The following is a 25,288-nucleotide window of genomic DNA, read 5'->3' on the forward strand; positions in this document are numbered from 1 at the left end:
CTCGCTCATCCCGTATTTTGCAAGTATTAATTTTTTCTTTTGGTAGAACAGCAGTCTCGTTCGAAAGGAACGATGCGGAGCGAAATCAAAAGGCGAAAGCGAGGAGATGCTCCTTATTATAACGGAGGTGATTTTTATTTCAACAAAAATAACAATTTACATTGAACTGTTTTGATAATAATATTATCGTGTATGCTACATCTGTAGTTTTACTGTAGGCGTGGTATGCTCTCGCTCGCTATAATTAATTTTCAGTTACTTTGTTTTGTAATTAGTCGCATTAACAGAGCGTGTTTTCGTGGATAATAATCACGTTTCATAGATAGTCTTTCTTCCTTTTCTTTTACTTCTTTTATCCTAGCTTGACAATTCTGCGATCGCGCCATATGCGTTTATTATTATTTTTTTGTTAATATTAATATTATATTATTATGATACAACAATCGGGAGGGAGCTGTGTGTACCTCGGCGTTATCATATCACTATGTACAGGCTTGTCGTCTTCCGCGTACGTCGTAGGGATCGAACGATAGACACACCGAACAAATTAGTCGATCATCTTTCCTCGACGTGTTACAAATGAGTCTAGGTACATATACACGCGACGTTTACGCTTTCACGTCGTCGAAATCTCTCTCTCTCTCTCTCTTTCTCTAATCTAGATGATACTCGTACGGTAGTTACAGCGATGAAATTCGCTTCGCCTTATCTTTGCTGCGAAAAACGCGTCTCTCGCTCTCTCTTTCATTCTCGAGGAAGAGATGTCGTCGGTGTTCCACTCTCTTTCTCCACTTCTTACATCTATTGTATTACAGTACTGCATCGTACCTGAGATTGCTTACGCACAGACGATTTCCCTCGAAGAATCGAATGCAATTGAAGACTTCGCGACAACAACCATCTAATTTTTTCTTCTTTCAAACACTTGTTAAAGGCAGCTAAGCCAAGTTCTCTAGACTTTGATTCATTATCATGATAAAATGTCTATCAATAATCACGATTACATAATTACTTATACATTAGAAAAAGTTATTCACAGTTACATTATATAATATGTATGTAATTATATAACATAGCTAAATATATATATATAAAACCAAGAAACAATTTCAAGAAAAAATATTTATAAGTAAAATAAAAAAATAAATATTTTTTCAAATATTTCTTTATATTTTAATTTTTATATTTATATATTTTTTTTATGGTTTCAGTAACATTTCAGTAATGTATAATAATCTTTTTATGAGATAAAAGATAATTAATTTTTCATTATGTTGTAAAGTTTTATCAAACGCTTGAAAAAAAAAGAAACAGATTAGATGACTGTTCGTTGAGAAACGTGAAAATCGCCTGCGAATAATCGACCCGTACGAAAGACCCGACACCCTGAAGATCTCTCTAAATATGTACCAACGAAAAGGAGTTGGTGTGTATTCGCTACATGTCACGCATTATATGTACACGCCGATTTTCTTCTCTCCAACAGAGCGGGGGTTTAAATTCACAACGATCCTTTGTATGTGTATGTATATATGTTTGTTTTATGTGTGTTTTCGCTTTATATGTACACGCAGACCCGTCCCTTACACACGCGTGTGTTCAAAGTTGCTCCTGAAGTCAAGGCGTACCTCGATCGCGCGAGTGATCTTCAACCTGGCAGAGTGGTGCGGTTCTCCCCGGCGCTAGCGAGTATTCATACGAATTTATTGTGAACGAGATGTGTAACAGATTATATGAACAATGTAACAGAGACACGTGAGAAAAATGTAATGATAAAGAGAGACATTTGACTTGGTATACACCGAGTTCTTGCGATATTCTATTCTCTAGGTATCCCTTAAGGCTTAAAGACGATAAAACGTCTTTCCGACGTTTCTTTCTTCGTGCCGGACTTGGACCACTCGCACCACTCCTCGCGCTTCATCACGACGGGGGCGATCGCTAAACGCAGGGCTCTGTGTGTCGCTCAGGTACTATACGAGGAGGAGAAACGTGACGCCGAGGACACTCTTCTCTAAGTATGAAGTACGAAGATCGAGTCACGGCTGTCGCGCTATTGTTTGCAAATGTTATGCATGCCTCGGGCTAACTAGATTAATTTGCTTCGGTATGTATGTGTGTGTGTGTGTGTGTGTGTGTGTATGTGTCTGTTATGTGTTACATCTATCTATACGATATACATATCCATCTCCACTTATACTCCGGAAGCATTCGACAGTTTTTTCAGGACCTCAATAATTATATTTTGTACAATGAAGAATCCTTGGAGGTGCGCGCCTCTGTGACAGGTGCAGTGTTCCGCGAAATTCGTCGATTCTCATCAAAAAACAAATCAAACTATAGACTATAGACTGTATTAAAAAAATTGATTGTAAAATTTCGACGTGACATGCGCATAAGTTATTGTTTTTAAACCATAGAAGTAATAATCCTTTTTGCATGTTTTGAACAGCAAAAATGAAGAGAAAGATGACATCTAATCATTTAATTATGTAATATAGCAATTAATTACGTTATATAATTTGTATAATTAGAATATAATAATTTAGCATTTTGTATAAATTTTTAAACATCTTTTTGCTTTCTTATTTATATGTTGCATGTTTCAATAGTTTCATGCGAAGGATAAAGAGAATCGACGAGTAGCACATCACAAATTGCTCTTGTCCAGACGCTTGTTATGGAAGGTGGTAAGAGAACAAATAAAAACAAGAAGTTAAAAAGAGAATAATACCTGGACCGAGGATACACTCGCTGTATTGAAGATGCAAAGAAGAAGCGAAAATGCAAATTTACGAGGGCTAATCGTCTGATCGCTGGCGTGCGAATGGAGGCAGTCGTCTTTAGCGAATCTCTGTAGTCTTGATATCTCAGTCGTCCGAGAAACGACACGGAATATACATATACATATAATCGAGGCGCAATCTGGCAGAAGCAGGTGAGCTCACACGGCGCAGCAATTGAAAGAAGTAACTCTCGCGGTGACGTTTGTAGAATTCGTCGGGTGTCACGATGGCGAAGAAATAAGGCGCAGATCGCAAAACAGTTGAAGCTACAAATATAAAATTAGGCTGTATAAAAAAGTATGTATGATAATGATACACGTGTTATGTGTCGTGTGTGTTGCGCATTGTGTGTATGTGATAGTCTAGTCAGAGCGTACACATTCTCTCACTTTCTTTCTCTCTCAGATTTGTTCGAAACAGATTAAAATAAATCTACATCCAATTTCGCTTTGCGAATGATAATTCCATCAATTTAATCGCCTGCATATTTGTTTTGCCATCATTTATTTAATAGGTAGAGTTCGGGAGAAAGTCTTTTCCCCCTGAAATCAGTTCGTGGCTGTTTAAACTCCTAAATGCTGGCTACGTCGATTTCATCACTAAACCTAAACTCCTTATACAATAGCGCGTACGGATTATCTAGCCATATTACTTGTTCAACTTAGAAATTAATATGTACTATATACTATGTACAATACACTTTGTGTTACGATTTTTTTCCCGTTTTCTCAAACCCACCTCACCAAGATGAGAACGATCGTCGAAAGTTGATTCTCGTTGCCAGAATATTTCGATTAGCCATCTCGTATTTACCCACGTGTGCCAGAATACGTTGTACGGCATTTTCCTCGACGTATTTCGCGCTTTCCATCTCCCTTGCTCTCTCTCTCTCTCTCTCTCTCTCTCTTTCTCTTTTTTTCTCTCATCTTCAGTTCGAACTACAGACTATGCTTTGCACTGGTATGTAACACAGTTGAACCTATTAATCCCAGATACATCACAGACTCATTCCAAATAAAAACACGCACGCCCTCATTAGCGTTGTATATTATTATCGCTTAACGATTACATATATATATATATATATATATATAGTTTTTTTTCAGTTATGTACAAAAGAAGCGTTTGTATTGTGAACATGGGATATACATATATAGATCTAGATGTTTCACAGATCGAATGCTTGCGCGTATACCGACGTCTTTTTGCGGACTGATCAAGCCCAAGTCAACGTAAAAAATAATTCACCTCGATCGAACGACTAAAGCTTCGCGCACTCGGTATATTAGTACATGTACGAAATAGAATGGATATATATCGAGTACCGATCCCGGTTTGTTTCCTTTGCGAAATGAAACGCTAACGTACACATATACATCTGCGAGTATCGAAAAACCTAAAAAGTGAAAAATATGTATATGTATAGGCGAGTACATGTTACTTAACGATCATGTAACAATGTTTTTGAAATCATCGCGTTAATAAAATTTCGCTAAACTAAAATCCGAACCTATACAATTAACTCGCGAGATTTTAAAAAAGGATCCCATCAAAATCGCGGGGGTCAAATGTAATAGGTTTTTTCCACGTTGACGTGTACATATACATATATTTATACAGATAACTTTAATGTCCATATCGGCATTATAAATTATACATCGCAAAAAACTAATTATTAGATAAAACTATTCGTCGCTATGTATTTAACTGAAAACCAGCGCAACACCGTGAGAAGGTAAATAAAATCAAGTATTTGTTTCGTAAATGTGTGTGTGTTTACCTCTCTTTGCATAACGCGGGAATGATCTTTGACTAAAAATACAATCAAGTTACAAAGAGTTCGTAAAACAACAATATGTGTGTGGGACTTTGTTTAAAACATCATACTTCTCCACTTACCTCGCCGGAGATCGCAAATTCTCATTTATATATATATATGTATATATCTACATATGCATATTATATGCGTATATATAAAAAGAAGAAGTCTCTTAAATTAGATTAGGATTTGGCGACCGACAAGAACGCAGTGTGGCTTCTGATTGCCCGTAAAGCGTCGATAAATCGTCCAATATAACCAATCATTGTTTCAATCGATGATCATCTGCGAGTATCCTAAAAAGACGTATGCCACAGCATTTCTCTGCATCCGTAATAGCCGTGCATCGTCGTGCTAGCATATGCCAGTTTAGCGTAAGAACAGTTACAACGCTGAGCGGTTATAGAGGACTATCAATCCTCATCCGAGAGCGGCTCGTATTGCGAGGAGAGCAACGGCGCCGGCTCGGCCTGCATCTGTTCCGATTTCGTCACAGAGACGGACGTGGCTGTGGCGGGTGGCGGAGCCGGCGGTGGTCCCGTGTGTACCCCTAACGCACTAAATGGATAGAACGTGGTGGTAGCTGCAGGCGCGGGTGGCGGCGGTGGTTGTTCGCGTGTACTTGGATTCGGTCCACCCGCATCGTCGACCACCATCTCATTACTTCCGCTACTACCACCGCCGCCTCCGCCTCCGCCGCCGCCGCCGCCGCCGCTTCCGTTGCCACCACTCGACGGGCTTCTCTCCATACTTCCCGCACTAGCCCCCTTTTCATCCTTCTCAGATACAACGACGGAATTACCGCCTCCGTTCCTGTCGGAGCCCGCACCACCATCGCCGCCGCCACCACCGGCCTTGTCGTCCTCAGTACGCATCACCTCGACGATCTTGTTCTTCACATAATCGAACGGCGATATCTGATGCGGCTTGTTGGAGGGAGTTCCGGAAGTGGATGTGGCAGTGCTCGATTCGTAGAAGCGACGTCCGTAATGATTAGTAGTTGCCTCCGGCGGCGAAACTGGCTCGACCGAATGGTATTGCTGCTTTCCCGATGACTGATGCTGCTGCGTCTGCTGCTGTTGCGCGACGCGTATTATTTGACGCTCATCCCCGGTCTTCACCGAGTCCGGCTCATTAATTTTTCGTCTCTTCCACTGATCTTCGGAAACTTGATATCTATTGTTTAGAAAATAAAAAAAGATTCCTGTTATTTACGACATAACACTCGCCAACACTGTAGTTAAGAAAAGTATTCGAATTTTTTTCCCTTTTTTTTATTTGTAGTTTTACAGAACGGAATTTTTTGTCGCGAGCTGTAATGTCGAGCTAAAGTAACGACACGCTTGCTTTGCGCGGAGACTCACCCATAAGATCTGTACGACGAATGAGGCGTGTTATAATCTTTAGAGACAACATGATCAACATGTTCGCCGAAAGTGATTGCTTTGTTGCCGCCACTTCCGTTGCCGCTTCCTCCACTTCCACCGCCGCTACCTTCACCAGCGGGACTATGGGCTATACCATTAGGTTCTTGCTGAGTTTCGCGATGAAATCCCTACAAAAGACGGATTCAACTTACGGAAAAGAATGAGATTGTGACATGCAATGTCGAAAAGCAAAGCTTCTTAAAATGAAGCGTATCGTACAACGAACTTGAGGAAAAAATAAAGATATGTTCAGCTACCTGAAAGAGACGGTCGCCCGCACGCGCGGGTTGATTGGCCGAGGATCCGCTTGCACTAGAATTATCGACACTCTGATTGATCTGATGAGTGATGATAGCGTCAATCAGACTGGCGGCTGTGAGAGTCTCGTTCGGCTGATTGGAGGATTGACTCTGTCGCGACGATGACGACGATGACGACTGTTGCTGCTGTTGTTGAGACTGCTGAGATTGCTGCAGCCTGGAGGACTGTGACAATCCGCTGCTTAATAGTCTCGACGAATCTCTATCGATTTGTTGTTGCTGTTGATCTCTGTATAGTTGCGCCATGTGTCGTCTCTCGGCCTCCATACGTTGCTGTTGAATATGCTGCTGGAGCTGCTGTTGTTGCTGCTGCTGCTGCTGTTGTTGATGAAGCACCAAATCCCGTTCACGATGAGCTTGCTGCACGGCCAAGCGATGTTCGGCGTGCTCCTTCTCGCGTTGTTGCTGAATGGCAAGTCGCTGCTCCTGCTGCTGCATCTCTTTCTCGCGTTGCTGTTGTACAGCCAGTCGATGTTCATGCTCCTTCTCGCGTTGCACGGCAGCCGCTACCATTTGTTGATGTATTTCCTTTTCCCGCTGCTGATGTAGCCGGTGCTCGTGTTGGATATCCTTTTCCCGGGCTTGCTGTAATAAACGAACATTCTCGGCATGCATATCCTTCTCTCGTTGGGCGAGACGGTGCTCTTGCTGCTGGAGATCCTTTTCACGTTGCTGATGATGCTGCTGTATCGCAAGACGGTGCTCTAACTGTTGCAATTCCTTTTCGCGATGCAAACGTTGTTCCTCCTTTTCCCGCAGATGAACGAGGTCGCGTTCTCTATCTCGGTCGCGTTGATGTTGCACCGCCGCAGCCGCTACTGCTAATCTGTGTTCCGCGGCCTGCATTGCCGCCATACGATGTTCCTGTAGCCGTATCTCTTGCTCGCGAAACGCTCGGTTATTGTCGTAACGGTCGGCCAACAAGCGATCCGCCATTGTCTTACCGAGTCCCTCGTGACCACCACTACCGGATGCAGTTGGATGGCCGTGCGGATGTGGCACCGGAAGACTGGGTTGCTGTACTGCCACATCCACTAAACTGGAGAACGCTTCCAAGCCAGGTGGCGGTGGTGGATAGTGCATTTGCTTCTGCGGATTGTGCCTCTGAATGACGCCTTGCCGCGGCTGCGTGTGTGTCTGTGATGGAGGAGGCGTGCTGGTATAGTAGAGAGTGGACGACGACGGCGGCGGCGGTGGCGGCTCGCTTTTAACAGTTGTCTCAGCAGCAACAGATGCACCAGCGTTACTGCTACCACGAGCACGCGCATGCATCTGCTGACTTGTGTAATAGTCGTTTATGATGATCTGCCGGCTGGATAATTGCTGCTCCATCGTGTAACTAGGTTGCGGTCGCCCGGGGGTGGAATAAGAAGTGTACTGGCTGCCGCCATGGCTCACTACCACAGGCGACGCCTGACTTGTAGGACCCTGTCCCGGTGGTGGTGGTGGTGGAACATTGCCACCGCTCGTGACAGGCGAATGTCGGATGGTACGATGATAATCGTATATGGGCGTACTGCGTTTGTCTACCGCGAATGGAAGCACCGGCGTACCTTGAGTAATTGAACCACCTGTATCTTTTGGCGTTCCCGAGACAGCGGGGCCGGCATTGACAGCGCTGCCGCCGCCTCGTTCATTAGCGTTTGGAGCACCAGTAACTGTCGGATTACCGGGCGGCGTCATTTGTCGCAAAAGACCTTCATAACGCGCCGTGGATACAGGCGTGCCATGCGTGATGGAGCCACCCTTGTGACCCGGTGTGCCCATGCTGCTCAATTTCGGAGATAGCTTGGGATGAGGCGGTGGTACGGTGACTTTGTTCATCTTGGGTGTAATAGGTGCTTGCGGTCGCGGTGACGAAGCATAAATCAATGGACTTTTCGCGCCACGTCCTTGCTCGGGATGAGGCGCGTGAGGATGATAATACGCGCCCGGTGGTGGTTCCGGTCGATAGAGCGTGACCGTCGGCGGCTTGTGAAGTTGCATCGAATGATTGTAATCTTGTTGTAGTCTTGGTTTTTTGATACTCAAATCTAACGTGCCTTCCGTTTCTCGAAGCGCTTGTTGCACTTGCATAACGACCAAACCTTCCTTAGGCAGCAAGTCCGAAGACGAAGCTTGACTACTCGGCACAGCTGGTGGACAAGGAGTAATGGTGGCCTGCATCTGGCCTAAAAGGAAAAGAAATATATCGTGAGTTCATTTAATTTTTCTAATGAATCATGAGTGACATAAGACGCTCACAGAGCAAAAGAATAAGAATGAATTTTGAATAAATATGATAAAAAGTCATTATTTTGCAAGGAAGTTTTATATAAGAATTTTATATATAATGATATTATATTAATAAACTTACCACCAATCTGCTGAGGGCTGGAAGCAGAACGATGAGCATGATGCGGCCCCGAAACAACGGAGAGTGTTGCTAGATTTGTATCTCTATTAGACAACGCAGTGTTCGCCATGTTTGATGACGATTTGTAACCACGGACATACGTTATGTCGTTACGATGATCGGTCTTCAAGATACTAGATATCGTCGGAGTGCTAGAGCTATTGGGTGCTGACGAACCACCGCCGTCGGGTGGTGGACAGTTCGGCGCACGTTTTAGTTGCATCTCGATGACCCCAAGCATAAGATCCTTAACAGTAAGCGGGTTGGAATTACTCGTTGTTGAAGGTGGCGAATGAACAATTGGTGGTGGTTGTGGATGTTGGCTCTGTTGTTGACTCTGTTGTTGCAACGATGTCGTATTACTACTGGAGGTTGTCAGAGACACCACAACACTGCCATTATCTAAGTCAGCACCTCCCTGACCTTCGTCCGCTGTCTCCTGAAACAATTAGCGCACCTCTATCAGACGGTCCTATCGCACGAAAACATTGTTTTGCATCTTGTTTCTTAACTCCATTTTATTCATCATTTTCAGATGCCAATACAAAGAAATAAGACTAATTGCATGCATATTTTATGCAGGACAAACTGAAACCTGAAAAAGGAAGAGCTTTGTCTTACCGTGGCAGAACTGTCGTAATCTTCCCTGCCACCGGATGTAGCGGTAGCGGTTCCGCTACTGGAAGACTGATGAGACGATCCGGGTGGCACGAGTGATACCACGGATATATCCGAGAGTTTCTCGCCAAGTTTCTGTTCGGTGGATCGTTGGAAAGACATCGGTAATGACGATGTCGCTGTAGTACCACTCGATGCTGCGTTACTGCTCGTCATAGTTGGACTTCCTGCGCTGGCTGTGTCACTCGAATCGTGAACCTGGAAGAAAAAATAGCGTCAGACTAACTGATATGTAAATAGAAAATATTTAATTTAACACGCAATCTCTTATTAAAAAATTAATTTAAATTAATAATTACACCAAAAACAATTCAATATTAACTAATTTTGTTTGTAATTTAGAATAGCGAAATGATATTTTCTAACGCGTAAATGTATATACTTATCATTTCAAATGCTGACTTCAAATTAACATATATTTAAACAAAATAATGTTTAATAACTCGTGAAAAACACTTACAGCTAGCTCATCGCAGCTGCTGGTACTACTACCGCTTTCCTCTTCATCAGTCAGACACGGTCTTCGTTCCTCACCCAACGAAGCGTAATACTCGGCCACGACCTGATCGAGACTCAGTTTCTTTCGGTAAGTAAAGTAATAGTTTTTGCATTGATGATTCGTCTTGCCAGGTATCTGCTCGGCGACCTTTGGCCAATTGGTACCGTGTTCCCGGAGCGCCCTGCGGAGCTGCTCGAGCTCCTCGTCCGTCCACTGACGTGACAACGCATCGGCACCATCTTCGGACACTTCGGTACCGCCGGCGAGATGCGGCGCTAAACGACGCGATATTCGGCTGAAGCAGGCCGAGCAGCATTTCGTCGCGCTGTTCGGTATTTCTGAAATAAACGGGACGGTTTAGTCACCAAGTATAAGCACTTGAACAAAGTTCAATTCGTCAAGTATTTTCATAAAACTCAGATAAAAATATAAAACACATAGACACAGAGATGTAAAGAGACAGTGTGGTACATATAATTATATGATAAAATTTAGATTTGCCCTCTACATACACGCGCGCGCGAATAAATTCTATAAAAATTTGCGAGGAATACTCACGGAATTCTTGAGCGATTGGCTCCCGGATCTCCGGCGGCAGGTCGAGCCACTTGGAGGGCAACGCTCTCAGTCGCTTCACTCTCGACTTGGAGCTGCTCAGATTCGGACAGCCCGGCAGCGGGCAGGCGGTGTAACGTCCTCGGACGGCCTTACAACGGCAGGTGTTGCAGACGCGCGCACCGAGCGGCACTTGGTCCTCCCGTAGGCCGTACTGCGACGCTTGGCTACGCGGTAACGCGCGGCTATGCGCGCTTCCCTCAACGACGTTTTGGCACACCGTGCAAGCGTGAGGCCCTATCTGCCTGCCACCTTCTGAAACCATAATGAGAGATATGTAGAGGACACGTAGGAATAATAAAAGATACGGAGTAACGACATATAAAATAGTGACTTTTCTTTGAAGAATGCAAGAAGATCAAACTGCAGACAATCTGATCTCGTAGAAAAAATCTACGGAAGAATAGAAAAAAATTGATTAAGGTGTTTTCAAGAAGAACCTTTCCCGAATGATTCTCGATAAACTAAATTTACAAAATTGTAGCCGTAAACGCTCGCTTTTCTCGCGACTCTCGCGAGTAACGCGGTGAAGTCCTGCGATCGTCCCGCGCGATCGAAGCGGGAAAACGTTTCTGAAACGAGTGAGCGCGTGTTTCGCGCTGATACGCCGCGAGGGACGGCAGATAAAAATCAAATAAAATATAAAAGCGCACGCGGGAGAGCGGGACGAGGCGACGATACGCTTGTATCAGATGGTGCATATGCAATGCGCCCACCGCCACCACGTCACCGCCGCACCGCCGCACCGCCGCACCGCTGCACCGCCGCGCGTGTTAGATCCTATCGCGGCGCAATTGCGATATGACGCGCACTGTCGCTAAAACGTCAAAGGGGCCGGTCTATTGACGCGATTCGGCAACGCCAACGTGTCTGCGGCCCGCCGTGAAATATAAATGCACGGCGCTCCGCGTGTTAGCCCGTGCGCGATACGCGGAACGCGTACAAAACGCGACGAGCACGCGGCGCGATAATGGCCGATCGTGTGCCATTCCGAGTCGTTAGAGTCGCCAAATGAAATTTCGATGAAGCTCGCTAGTAAACTGGAGTAGACGCCAAAAATGAGATAAATAAAAATATGTTCAAACGTATTCCCTTTTTTTTTGCTTTCTTAAAATCACACCAGATTGTGAATTATTCCAATCAAAAGAGAAATTCCAGGAACTCTAGAAAATATTAATGTATATTTTCTATCGTTTACTTATCATTTAAAAATATGAAGAGATAAAAATATAGACATATATATGTCTATACCTACATCCGCAAACTTTGCGATTGATCTTGATGCCCCTGATTATACGCGCTTCAATTAAACGCTCAAACTGAAGCATTCGATCTCAAGTACTTTAGCAAGTACTTTAGTGAATCCTTCCATTATCTATATTTTCTAGAGTAAAATCGACATTTCCCAGGACCGCGATTCTGTAACTCGTTGTGTATCGTTGCGCAGCTTTTTTACCATAAAGTATACCTGCGCAACGACAACATAACGATAACGATAACGATACAGAATCGCATAACGAGTTACAGAATCACGGCCCAGAAACGTTAATTCGAACGAGAATCAGATATTCATGGTACTCTCATTCGACAATAAACGCGCAAAACGGGGTTGGCTGCCGACAGCTATTTAGAGAATGTACTCGCGTTTATCCGCTATGAAATTGAGTAAATATAGTTAATCACGAGCCGCGGAAGTAACCCGAGTGAAAACACGAGCGCGAGCGGTGCGGCGCGGCGCGGCGCGGCGCGGGGAGAGGGAGAGGGTTGGCGTACGGAAACGGAGCGAGAGACAGTATAATTACTCGGGACTCGGCTAATTAAGGACGCCCAATTAAAAAGTTCTGACGTTCGTTCTTAGCCTCCCGCAAACGTCGGCATCGCTCGCTCCTAAATAAGATCGCTTTGATAGTTCCGTACCTCCATGCGCGATACTGCGTAAATTTACTCCCGTCGACAATTATCACGCGAAATCGAGCACACCTAATAATCCCGCGAAATGATGAGCCTTTGTAAAATAAATTGTCAAAATAATAACATCAGACAAGAGGAAATTAAAAGAAATTAAAAGAAAATTTGATGTTACGCTCGATGGTTTCGGAGAGGCTACTCGTAACATTTTATTCCGTATATTCCCTGAAATTTACGAAATATTTACTTAGCGAAGTATAATTATCTCTCCATTTCCTACAAAGATTCGGAAATCTGGATTGAACGACAAGATAAAAAAATAAATTTGACACCGTCTTTATTAAGACGCGACCACGCAATCGCGTCGCGGTTGTTCTGGCATTAATCTAATTCAGCGAAAATACGGATGAAAATACGGAATTAAACGATGGTCGCTTGACGCGTCGCCAATTATTTAGCGTTCGATATACTCCTGGGCTCTCTCCCTCTTTCCTTCTTTCTCTCTCGAAATTCGTACATCGCATCGCGGCGAATCGCGGACCTCCGGATGCCGCGCGCGTCTGCTCTCCGGTGACCTGTCACGCCGATGCCGATGCCGCGCGTCCCGCGCCTCTTTTGGATCGTACGCGGGATTATTGTTGACACGGAATTATCAATGTGACGTCGCGCTCGTGCAACGCTTCGGCGGTGCAGTGCGCGGTGGCGAGCGGGAGTCGCCGGGGGTGCCCGGAGCGCGGACGCGAGTACCTAGCGAATACCGCGATTGGAAGAGTTGCCGGGGAGTCGGATAGAGGATAACACGCCGTGTGAGATTTCGCGACACTGATTGACAGGTATTCCCGAGAGCGAGAGAAAATCGCTCTCGCGTAATTCGCGCGCCCCTGCCCCGCGATCGACAGGCCAATCCCGGCCAAGTAGGATGCTGCACGGCAATTTTTGCGCATTTGCGTATCTCCAAGTATCGCGGACTCCCGCCCCCCGCATCCGAGCTGCCCGATCGGATCGTTCGAGAATAACGCGGACGAAATGTACAACGTGCCTCGATTTTTCGCGGTCTGTCATTTACGTGATCGACAATAACATAATTAAATTCGAACGCGTAGTGTAAATTCCATGTTATTTTAGGTACATAAATATTTAGATTATATATAAATTTGATACGTGCAGTATTATTTAATTAATAAAACGTTCGAATATCTTCATGAGTCGGTGCCGCATATTACTGATATGTTAATAATATTTCCTATTATTACCTAAATTTCTCTCATTTCTATATCGTTTTGGATTCTCCGATTTCAATAGAAAAATTTTTTGAGGCAAAGAGGGAGGGAAAGAGAGAGAATAACAAATGTAATAGAAAAAGGTTCTTATTTTATATCAGACGAGTTTTCATATTTTTATGCGAAATATGACGTTCGTTTCTTTATAGTAATCACTTCCTCAGCGTTTCAACGAGATTTTTCTTCGAGCGTTCGTTTCACCAAGAGCAATACCAACAGCGACCGATAGTACAAAGCGAATACAATATACCTGTGGAATATATAACGCACATGTCACGTGGAATAATTCGCAAAGCTCGTTCCCCATACACTCAAAGTAATACGCGGGGAGATCTCGGGAGAGCGGGTCGGGTAGGTAAAGGAGAGTTAAAACTGGATGAAACGTCGTAATGAATAATTTATACGAGAATCCATTCAATACAGAACCCATGCGCAGTTACGCGATAATCGCGATATTGCAGTCGGCCAATGTTAGGCGGAAACAAATTATCTCGTCATATCGAGCGGCTTTTTCGAGCAAATTAAGTTCAAAACACGGACGGAGCCTTTGTTTGCGTGGCCTTGTGGTTGTCTTAGCCAAATTTATAACTTACGATCTTAAAGATCTGATATTAGGACAGGAGGAAATAATTAAATTTTTCGCAATAAGATACTTTAATGATTTATCGAGGCACGATAATTGAATGTGTTAGCGAAATAAAAACCATCGTGGCCGAAGTCAAACCCTGCTCAAACGATAAACCCAATGAAAAAAAGATGTGGCTGCGAGAACGGGGGACATTACCTCCGCGCTAATTAAGTTCGTTGATGGAGGAAGGGTAATTTGAATATTTCATAAGGGCCATGCCGCGAATAATTTGCCACTTTGCTTCATTCTTTCTCCCGTAATAAGACGTTATTCGAGTGTAATTCGTCTCCTTTCCACAATCTCGCAGAGAGCCACTAGCCTGCATAATTACACGTACGTGAGTGTGGTGCGTGTGTAATTATTCTTAACATCCTCCTGTAAAATTGCAATGCACTGAATGGCCATGCATTAAACAGCGTACAGACTTCTTCGCGTAATTGATGAATGATCGAATTTTTACGATCGGCCAAAAGTAATCGTCAGCTGAACTGGTGGATAATCAAACCCGAAAGGACATTTGCTCGCGTCGTTTTCTCGCGGGGATTCCCCACATCCCCCGAATAAAATATTCCCTTTGATTTTGGTCTCGTGCAAACCGTTGCGAAACCGACCTCTCTTTTCCTCTCTTTCGATTCTTTGATCAATTTTAAGTTTTACTGCTTGATCAGCTTTTCCTATGTTTTACAGGGAAACATCAAAGTGTCGCATTTAACAGCGTCGCGATTATCTTCGGTGTTCGCAAAAATTTGAAACAAATAAATCCATTCGGACACGAGGCGATTTCTCTTTGGAGAACAAGCCCCTCGCGCTTTAGCGTTCTCTGTGCGGTTCGGCTTTAGAAAACGCGTCGATCGGCACGATTTGCTCAGAGGAGAAAAAGCGGAGAAGTCTAAAGCAAACGCACGGCGGACTAAAAAGGGAGGCGCGCCCGCCCGCGGCGCGGCGGCCCGGCCGCTGCAAATTCGCTCCAGGCTGACATTTTTGTATTTATGTATTTATGAGATTTACGCTCTCTCCTGCGCTGGCTCCAGCGAGAATGATTAAAAACAAACACGCGCCGCGATTCTTCGCGATTCCAACCTCCGGCGCTCGCGCCGCGTCGCACCGTCCGGCGAACAAAAAGAACGGTCGATGTTGTGAGGATGCGGTAATACGTGCAATAAATTCACTGTAACGCCGCGTTCCGCCGGAAACGCGTCCTCGTTGCAGCTTAAAAAGATTCGTAATCAGGAACGTCTAAAAAGATGCGTAATTTCTGACTGGTACTGTAAACAAAAATATGTCCTACCGTTAAGCCACTTCTTCTATTTTGTCCACGTTATAAATATCGATTCCACAAAATTGTACTATTTATTCAAATCTATATTTTATGCACAAAAATAAATAAAGGAGGAATAATATATGTACTTGCCAAAAATACACTGAAATGTGTATCAAGACGATTAATGAGTTTATACTCGTAATTTATAATTACAGACATTTTTTTGTAGCAAAGAATGTCATCGAATAAATAACGTGTAAATATGCATCTTTGTATCTCTCTGCGCAATGTAATGGCCCATCCCTCTCTCCTTTGACGAGCCACCTGCGCGATTATCGTTAGCGGGAAACGGGCCATGTAAATATGGAATCGCTTGTAGCGTTTCGGTGGCGCTTGAGCCGTGCCGGGCTGGATCACGGTCTACTTGTGTAAATAACATCTGTCAATCGCTACGTGGGCGAGCGGGAGCGAGGGGGTTGCTGTCGCTGATGACGAGACCGTCGGTCCACCCTCCCGCGGGCGCGCGACCCTTTAAAACATCTCGTCGGCTGATTGAATTACGGTGATTAGCCTACCATGACGTTCTCGGGAACAATGTAAAGTATACCGCCGGATGGACGATGGTGCGATATCGATTTACCGCATGCCGATGCTGCGAATTCATCCCGCGAGAATTTGTCATTTAGCAATTTGATACTCTGATATCCAAAAATAATGCACAAACGCTTTCGATCTTTTACATCACAATTACTATCACGTCGAGAAACAAAGAGGCCATTATTATAATAAAACGAAAGATGATTTAAGAAAACGACATAAAACTGTCGACGGGATTGAAAATCCTGACGCGGACCATAAAACAGGAAATTGGTATTAAAAATTAAAATTTACTTCGTTTCTAGAGTTTGGCAATGCGACAAGCAAATTACAGCATCACAATAGTGTCCACGATATCTTTTCAATATTGCCACATCCAATTTCTCTCATATAAAAATTTATTTCGGACTTGTGGTCCGCACGAACCTTTTTGCCTCCTCCATTACTCTGTTGTCTCGAATGCGCAAAATACGCCCTTTGCCCCATCGTGCAATTGTGCGGAACGGACAGATAACCGCGGCGGAGAAGCGGACGGGACGAGTCGATAGCGCTAAGTAGCGTTAATTCGTACAGGTGAACGCGCGATACGCGCACGGAGGAGTTTCTGACGGCCTCGGCACATTAGCCGTGCCGTGTGTATTCACACGTGTATAATCCGACGGTATTTGCGGAGCGGAAACGCGCGCCCGTGCCGAATTCGAGCGATAGCGCTCCCGCTTACCGCCTAGTGCACACAAGAACACGAAGAGAGAGAGGGAGAGAGAGGGAGAGAGAGAGAGAGAGACAGCATAGCGGAGGCATTAATTGGGATTAAGTAAATCAAGACGCTAATTAGCTCGTGCCAGGTGCGCGCGCGCGGGTTTTCACCCCCCTCCCCCTGTTTCGTCCCCCGTTCTCATCACTACCACCACCCGCTGACCGGCATGACGAACGAATCCCCGGGCATTTAATTTTCCCAACAATTTGACTACGACTACTCTCTAATTATGACGTATGTGATCTAGGAGCAAGCCCCTGCCATTTATTTGCATGTTATCGAGTTATCGCTCTCTCGCGTGTCTCCACGGTGTATTAATCCAGAGATACTGCTGAACAGAATACTGCTGGATTTCAAACAGAAAAAAGAGAGAGAGGAAGAACCTTGAATCTTCTACGATTATAAGGAAATAAACGTCGTAGAAAAATTTAATAAGAAAGTATATATATACCTTAGTTTTATAAACATTAATATATAAAAATTATGATTAGCTATAATTCGTTTCTTAACTTTACTTAAATACTCTTTTTCTAAAGAAAATAACATTTTCCTAAAAAATTGTATCTTGATTTATCCGCAAATTTCTGTTGAGATCGTTTGTAATATTTTCATCAACTTTTCCTACTAAAATAGGAGACTTCCATATATACCTACGTTACCTCGTTGGAAAAATCTATCAAAAAATTATTCAATTGAAAATAAGTTTATTTAGCAAATAGTAAATAAATTTGACATTTCAACTAAAGCATTTTTAATTTATATTACCCAGAAAATGTATTCAATTTTCAAGCAAAGGGCGCATTGCAATCAAATTATTGAGCTTGAAGAAAATACCGCCACATAATGATACAATAAATATCACTAATAATTCCGTTCTCCCGATCTTCTTCGCAACAGAGTGCCTTACTGTTACTTAAATACGCGCATAAATGTAGCATAAAAGAATGTTATCGTGACTTAAAAAAAAAGTTTGACATCAATTTATATTATCACACAGTACAGTTAATTATGCCATTTGTCAGAAAACTATTATGGACAGTCGATGACGCGCAAAACAGCAAATAAATAAATAAATCGAAACAGTGATTTATTTCCTTACGGAGGAGAACACGAAGAAAAACCAGGAGGATGAGGCAGATGAGAGGAAACCGGAGAGACAAGAAGAGAGGAGAGGGTTCGAGAGAGCTCCTACAGAAACGCGGCGGAGAACATGCGGTAAGTCCGCGCACAGGGCCTGGTAATATCGCGAAAAGTGTTTGCTTAGCTTGTCTCGACCGACGTTGGAAGCATTAAACCGCGAGCGTTCTTTCGTCTCCTCGAGAGACGATCCCGGGAGTGAGGATCCCCCTCCTCGCCGATGTGTACTCTTCCGCCGCCCTCGATTATTTCCGGTGCGGGGAGTCCCGGGGCCCTATACGCGCGAATTCCCATTTTCCCGATTAAAGTGATCGTTGATAATGGCGAACGAGCCAATTAAACGAAAACGTATCTTTTCGAAATAATCCCAAAGCGAATATGTATAATTGTCATTATTTTGAAGGCATTTTTACAAGTAACTCGTTTAACTTCTATCTATACTATTTTTATTTTATATTATTACAGTCATTATTATAGTTAGTTACTGTTATTGTTACGTTTTGTGTTATGGGCTTTACGCGAAGGCGTAGACGATTGACGAGAAAAGCGTTCACGTGACACGTTTAGGGAACTTTTTCTTCTCTCAAGGTACTTGTCTATTGTATTCCACATTGTTTGATTGCTATTGTAACGACAATCTCGACGATACTCGCTGATCGCGACGACGTTGCGGTAGGGGGGGGGGGGGGGTCGACACGACAACCAGACGGATGGAAAGCGCGGAGGGGTGTTGCCTCTGTTAGCTCTGGTTTGGGACGACGGCCTCCTGGGAAATGCGCGTAATCGCCGAGTCTCCGTTCTGGACCCCTGGATTCTCGCCGACGACGATCGGACTTGTTTATGGACGCGAGCGCATCGCGAAAAATCGGCGACCGAATTGGCCAACGGTCATCCAAGATGAGCGAAATAAGATAAAGGAAACGATGTGTTTTCTTTATCCATCGTATCGACTCAAGCTCGGACAAATAATTTTCTTATAACAAAAAATGAAAAGTATACGGATATTCCAAAATATGTCCTCTATATATAACACCCTTTTATACTTGCAATAAAAAACAAGCGAATCTAAGATTTTACCCGTTATACGAAAAAAGTAAAATCATTCTAATCATCGAAGATCGTAATTCTGCCAGTCAACTGTCAATCAACTTCCCTCCCGGAGAAATAAAAAGAAAAATGGAACAAATATCGTTCGGCTTCCTCGTAAATGAAAACCGAAACCGCTGACAATATGAGGGATAGGGAGAGGACGAGTAGCAAAGGTGGTCTCGCAGCGGTACCGAGCACCCAGCGCGCGCGCGAGAGGTGGAGCAGGGTGCCTTCCCCGGGTGGAGTGTATACGAGGAAAGAACGAAGAAGAGGGCCGGAGCGAACGATCGTGGCTCCGGAATAAAGTGGAATTCAGCGCGAGCTGAATTATAAACGATATTATGCAAACACGGCGCCGCGGAGTGAAGAGAAGCGCGTACTCTCTCATGCTGCGAGAGTTAATTTGATGAAAAACATCAGAGGCCAGGCCAGGCGCAGGCAAGAGGGTCTCGGAGCGAAAGAGAGCGAAAGAGATAGAGAGAGAGAGAGAGAGAGAGAGAGAGAGAGAGAGAGAGAGAGAGAGAGAGAGAGAGAGAGAGAGAACGAAAAAAGAGGGAGAAAGATAGAGAAAGGAAGAGACCGGCAAAAGACGCATCATCTCGTGGCGAAAGATCGTTTTCCGGAAGGCGAGAGCGCTCTTCTCCTCTCATTATCCAGTCGGCTCTCGAAAGACGTTTCCTATCTCTTCTTCTCTTTATTCGTCTTTTCCTATCACTCGCGTTTGCACCACATCGCGTTTAACGTCTCATTTGAAGCCGACAAATAGATCAGCCTTTATCGCCACAATTGCGATGCTGTTTCTCGCCGCACGTGAGAAGAATCCATTTTTTTATGCATATTTTTTTAATTACGATGTCGATTATTGCTCGATAGATTACAATTCTAGAGATACTATTTTTCTTCCTTAAGAGAATTTCTAGTTTTTAAACTCGTCTTTAATTCAAGAAACGTCGATGAATCGCCGAGTACTTCGTCGATTGAAAACAGAGATTTAACTGACGATTATATCTGGACAATGTAATATTTCGAATGTGGTATTTCTATCATCGCGAGCTCTTCTTCCAATACAATCTTCGTACGCAATCAATTAATATTTATCCAATTATTAATATATATATGTCCTAATATTCTTATTAATATATCCATTAACATTCAATCAATTAATATTCATTCGCGCGACGAGAAATAGCATTCAAGTTTCAAGATTCTCATATGATTTTCAACATGTAGAATTAAACGTGTTATTATCTCGAGCCTCGTAATTATAACGTAGCGTGACATAATAGCATGGTTACACCCTGAATTGAGACGATACACGCGTTCGCATCGCGACGTGTTATCTATATGTAGATCGTAGAAGTCAAGTCTTATTCAAAACTGTTTCGTGCAAAAATTTTCTGAAGGGGAGAGGGTCCGCAATTTATCTGCACAATTGTTATCTAATTCTTGATTTTGTTCTCGATAGGGAATTAATCGCGGGATAAACGACGCTTAATTGTGAAAGATTAATTACCGTTATCCCTTCTAACGAGACGCGACAGGATCTTTCCAAGTCTGCGAATTCTTCGCATCTCTCGTATATCGTGCGTGAAACGAGGGCACGATCAGGAGCGCATCCTGTTAGTATCGCGGTAGAGAAGACTGATTCTCCGGGCGCAGGTGCAAGTCAGCCACGATTGCGACGTATGCCGCCAATCTGCGCTCGTTGGGGGCGGTTCTCGGTCGCTCCGAAGGGGGTTGAGCCAACCCTACGCGGCGCGGCGTAGGTGGTAGAAGCTCGGCTCGAAAAAGCCGAGCGCGTCTACGCGCAGCTGATAAACAGTGCGACGATGGTGTGCCTGCCAGCCGGCGTTCCGGCGTTCAAATCACGAAGAGCCGCGAGATCGGCCCGCGCCGAGAGCGTTCGCGAGAACGGTACCGCATCGAATCCAAGATCGTGGTATCTCGATTGACTTGTATACGCGCTGATCTCGCGTGAGAGATCGACCGGTGACTTTCGGATCATCGTGACACGATTTTCAAGACATTCGATCTGAGAAACGATCGGACTTCGAATTAATGAAGCTTAAAAATCGCGAAGCATTTAACAGATCGTGAAGGAATGCGTAAAAGAATTTTGATTCCGTCTTGTGGATCTTGCAAATAACGATGGTGTCGACATCAATCTACGATCCGATCAGTGCTTATAGGGTCCTAATCGCAAAGCTCCTATTCGTTTGCAATTCCTCCCCACGTCACGAACGACGTTAAGACGCTCTGATTTAAATGTTCGTGAAAAAATTGAGTTGAAAGGATTCTTTACCCAAGGATCTACATCGGTGGACAAGTGAATCGGACCCACAAAGGACTGAACGACGATGTATGGTTTATACAGAGCGTGGTTCGGTGGCGGTGCCACCGGCACCAGCTATCCCTGTCTTCAGGACACGTTCTCGCCGCCCGACACGGTGGTGCGAGTCGGTAACGAGGGCGAGCACCAATTTGTCGCGCACAAGGGTGTCCTCGCGGCTCACAGTGGATACCTGAAGGCCCTGCTTGCGAGCGCGACGACGACGTCGTCGACGAACTCACCCTTCGACCCTGCCTGCGCGACCGTCGCCGTCACGGCGACCAACGAACAGTCGCAGCGACCGGTCACCTCCGTGTCGGTCTCGTCCATCGGTAAATACAGATCACAAATTAGATCACTAACGATATATCGGCTGTCGCGCTCTCGCGAGAACAGAGTTCAATAGAAGACTACGTGATACTATCCTCTCTCGATTTATTTATAAAATCTATATGCGAGAAAAAATTTATTTCAGATAAATTGAGAATACTTAGAAATAATCAATCAAATTAATTAAAAATTAATTTTTGTCAAAGTATTTAATGTAAAATTAAAGTGCCCAAAGAATTATCTGTCAGTATTAATATTTTCTGCTTTTTCTTGTGACACGACAAAATACAATGTTTTCAGAACTATTTTCGAATAATTACAATAAGCCAACAGCGAGACGAGAATAATTAACAAATTTTTAGCGGTCGCGCAGTCATTGTTACTTCCAATCTCTCATTAGGATTTTCCAATAGTTACCCAATTCAATCCAATTCAATTCAATTCAATCCAATAATTGAATCACTCGTTTCACAAGTGACATAAGTCTATTTTTGCAGTGTTTGCAAACAAAAGCGTTTCCCGCTCGTATCGCAAACGTTCTCCAATAAAATAATTCAATTCGTCGGACAGTTATGTCAATAAAAATCACGATACTCCAAAAGCAATCTATAGCGTATCTTAATTCACAATTCGTGAACCAAATCTGTTATAAACAGAGTATCTTCCAATATAATTTCTAATGCTTAAGTATTTGCGAAATCATGCGGATACTAATACGTTAGGAATACCAATTATTTCTCTCCTAGCAGGCTAAATCCTTCAACTAGAAAACTACGCGTGTCGCTAGGTTTTAATTTTCGCAAGTCAAACAAAATCAAAGAAGTATATAAGTATCAACTCGCGTTTAACGTATCCCGGGCCCTCGGTCTGACCTAGGTGGAGAAGCGTTCGCGCCGTTGCTCAACTATATGTACACCGGACGGTTGGAGGTGACGCTGGACAACGTTTACAGCGTGCTGCTGGCGACGCATTTGTTGCACATGCCGGGTGCATTGGAGCAGTGCAGGGCCGCACTGTTGAGGCTGCGGGCACCGCCGTCTTTGCCGACGCCGCCGATGCCGACGCCTGTGTCGACGACGACCGGGTCGCCGCCGGGGACCGCCGGCAGCATCCTACGACCTATACCGAGCAGGCTGATAGTAGGCCCACCGCTCTGCTGGCCCCCGACGACCCCGCTCGCGTACCCACCGGCCGCGCCGGCACCGACTGCCATGTCGCATCTGCCGCCATCGATGCAACCGTTGATGCAACCGACCATACCACCCGGAATCAGCATTATCGCGCCCAGAGAGAAGCAGGAGCAGTGCGCGCATTACAGGTTCGTGATCAGATCTTTTTGGATGACCTTATCTTGGTGTTAAAGTATAAATCAGAAGAATTATCTCTTTCATATGCTAGAGATCTTATACAAGATCTTTAGCAGCAATGAGATTAATCCAATAAATTTATTAATCTTTTGAGATTTATATTGTTATCATGATTGCTTAAAAAAATTTTGTATTTAGCCAAGGCAGTATACTCTACAGTAAACTAGAAATTCTTATTATTTGTTCGGAAAAGAGAATTTAAAAAATAGATTTTCAATTTTTATCTCGTTTTAGCCATGACGTTCCTTTGAAAAAAATTAATCGTAAACTTAAATTATTCGACTTCGAATATAAGTGATTCGCATGGCATTAAATTTTAATAACATCTATACATAATAATTTCTTTTCAAGAGAGAATCTTTAAAGAATTAGAATTATTTAAAGATTTCAAGATTAATAGAAAATTATGTAAATATTTGCAGCGCTGGCGAGGTGTCGAAGTCGCCGCGGTCCTCGCCGTCGACGGCGCACCACAAACGTCCGAGATTGAACTCCAACAGATCGAGAACACCGGAGATCGTGTCTACCGTGTCCACCCTGCCGTTCGTGGCCGCGGCCGCGGCCGCGTTCACCGCGTTTGCCGTGACCAGCAGCACGGCGAGTTCTGCGACGAGAGCACCGTCGCCGTCGCGCTCGATCTCGCCGGCTCCGTCCTCCGTTTCGCGGACGCACTCGCCCATGCACCATAACAGCGACAGATCGACAGAACGTGAGGCTCAACGAGGAGAAGAGGTCGAGGATCGTTCCGCTAGATCGTCTAACGATCAACCACGCAAACCGTGTGTAATAACATCCGCCGACAGCAGAGCATCAAATCGCAACCGCGGCAGCAACGACAGCAATGATAACGAGGACACGGCCGCGATATCGGAGCATGACCGAGCACGTTCGTCTCGTCGCCGAGCCCGAGTCTCGAGCGCGAAGGAGGCTTCCAGTACGAGTACCGTCTTTTCCGTGGTGTACGACATCGCGTGCTGCGACGGACCGGTGCGTTTTCACCGTGTTTTGAACGAGAATTATTCGGCGACGTCGCACGGACCACACGGTGCGCCGACACGTCCGCCGAGGAGTTGCCAGCTGCCGGAGGGCGAGGATCCGTCGAGCGAGAACGACGAGAACGGCGGACCGGCGCCGGCGACGCGAGGGGGTGACCACGCGCGTAGCCCCAACAATGACTCGAGCAACGACGGCAGCAACAACAGCAACAACGGCGGCTGCTACACCTGCGACTACTGCAAGCACACCTTCAAGTCGCAGTACTGCTACAGGAAGCACGCCAAACGGCATTTGTTGCCGACGAGGATCAACGAGGCGACTGGCAGCAGCGACGATGGCGGAGGCGGCGGCAGGGAGAGCGTTAATCACGGATCGCGTCAAGATGCCGCACGCGGAAATAGACGGGAGGTCAGATTGCTGGATCTAAACGTGCAGTACTATCCCTGCAAGATCTGCGGCTGCAAGTTCCCCAGTTACTATTTCGTGCACAAGCACCGGAAACTCTGCCACGCGAATGACGAGGAGAGGCAAAGCACCACGGATGGAGCGAATGCGTCGAGTCGTGACGCGGACGCGTCATCCACCCAGGATGCTCCGTGAAACAAAGAGACACGGCTCCCTTTCTCTCTTTCTCGCTAGGTATATATTGAAATAACGGTACAAACTCTTCCCTTTAAGCGACAAAAAGAAGCAATATTTTTTCCTAATGTGCAATTCTAATGCTTCCAGATTCTTCCTTTATCTATTCCCAACATCAACACCCATGGAAAGGAAAAAGAGATTCCCCGCTCAAGATCAAGAGAAAAGACACTTCACAGATGAAATGTTAAGTACCTATCGATATTTGCGCACGTGTTGAATATTTAATTGCAAATAAAATAGATCGGCAATCGAATCAAACTATTGTAGAATGTAATGTGCTGACTATGCTTCAGAAATGTATAAATCATTAAAAAACAAACGTTCTACGTATTGAAAAAGATTTACATAATTATTAATTTATGTTTAATGGATAGTGTGGCGGTTCACGCCACCAATGGTACACGCTCGCGCGGTGACGGTGAAAATCA

At 44.6% G+C, this 25,288-nt stretch overlaps 2 protein-coding genes across 20 annotated transcripts in view; one reads left to right on the forward strand and one right to left on the reverse strand.

Annotated features, from left to right (window-relative positions):
• Positions 1 to 109: 109 nt before the first annotated feature.
• The window catches only part of Smr (nuclear receptor corepressor smrter), a 77,627-nt gene continuing 52,448 nt past the window's right edge, over positions 110 to 25,288 (reverse strand). For 14 of the 16 annotated variants that reach the window (XM_071705128.1, XM_071705131.1, XM_071705129.1 and 11 more), the window contains 7 exons: positions 10,483 to 10,794; positions 9,886 to 10,262; positions 9,369 to 9,623; positions 8,709 to 9,186; positions 6,290 to 8,523; positions 5,970 to 6,160; positions 110 to 5,781 (listed from right to left, as the gene is read on the reverse strand). In XM_071705128.1, the coding sequence (XP_071561229.1) occupies positions 5,019 to 5,781; positions 5,970 to 6,160; positions 6,290 to 8,523; positions 8,709 to 9,186; positions 9,369 to 9,623; positions 9,886 to 10,262; positions 10,483 to 10,794 (4,610 nt within the window). In that variant the 3' untranslated portion in view covers positions 110 to 5,018. The remainder of the gene's footprint in view (positions 5,782 to 5,969; positions 6,161 to 6,289; positions 8,524 to 8,708; positions 9,187 to 9,368; positions 9,624 to 9,885; positions 10,263 to 10,482; positions 10,795 to 25,288) is intronic. The other 2 variants (XM_071705140.1, XM_071705139.1) reach the window with 2 other exon arrangements.
• Positions 12,853 to 25,190, forward strand: LOC139771928 (uncharacterized). 4 transcript variants are annotated; one of them, XM_071705161.1, is made up of 5 exons: positions 12,853 to 13,280; positions 17,993 to 18,185; positions 22,732 to 23,173; positions 23,645 to 24,857; positions 24,948 to 25,190. In XM_071705161.1, exons 3-4 carry the CDS (start codon positions 22,764 to 22,766, stop codon positions 24,816 to 24,818), a joined length of 1,584 nt encoding a protein of 527 aa, XP_071561262.1. In that variant the 5' UTR covers positions 12,853 to 13,280; positions 17,993 to 18,185; positions 22,732 to 22,763; the 3' UTR covers positions 24,819 to 24,857; positions 24,948 to 25,190. The 4 variants fall into 4 exon arrangements, with proteins under 4 accessions (XP_071561262.1, XP_071561263.1, XP_071561261.1 ...); XM_071705162.1 differs by having other exon boundaries at positions 22,808 to 23,173; XM_071705160.1 differs by lacking the exon at positions 17,993 to 18,185.

This window comes from Temnothorax nylanderi, unplaced genomic scaffold (assembly GCF_030848795.1).
Source record: "Temnothorax nylanderi isolate EJ_2023f unplaced genomic scaffold, tnyl_v1.0 TNYL_tig0045_pilon, whole genome shotgun sequence".
Lineage (NCBI taxonomy): Eukaryota > Metazoa > Arthropoda > Insecta > Hymenoptera > Formicidae > Temnothorax > Temnothorax nylanderi.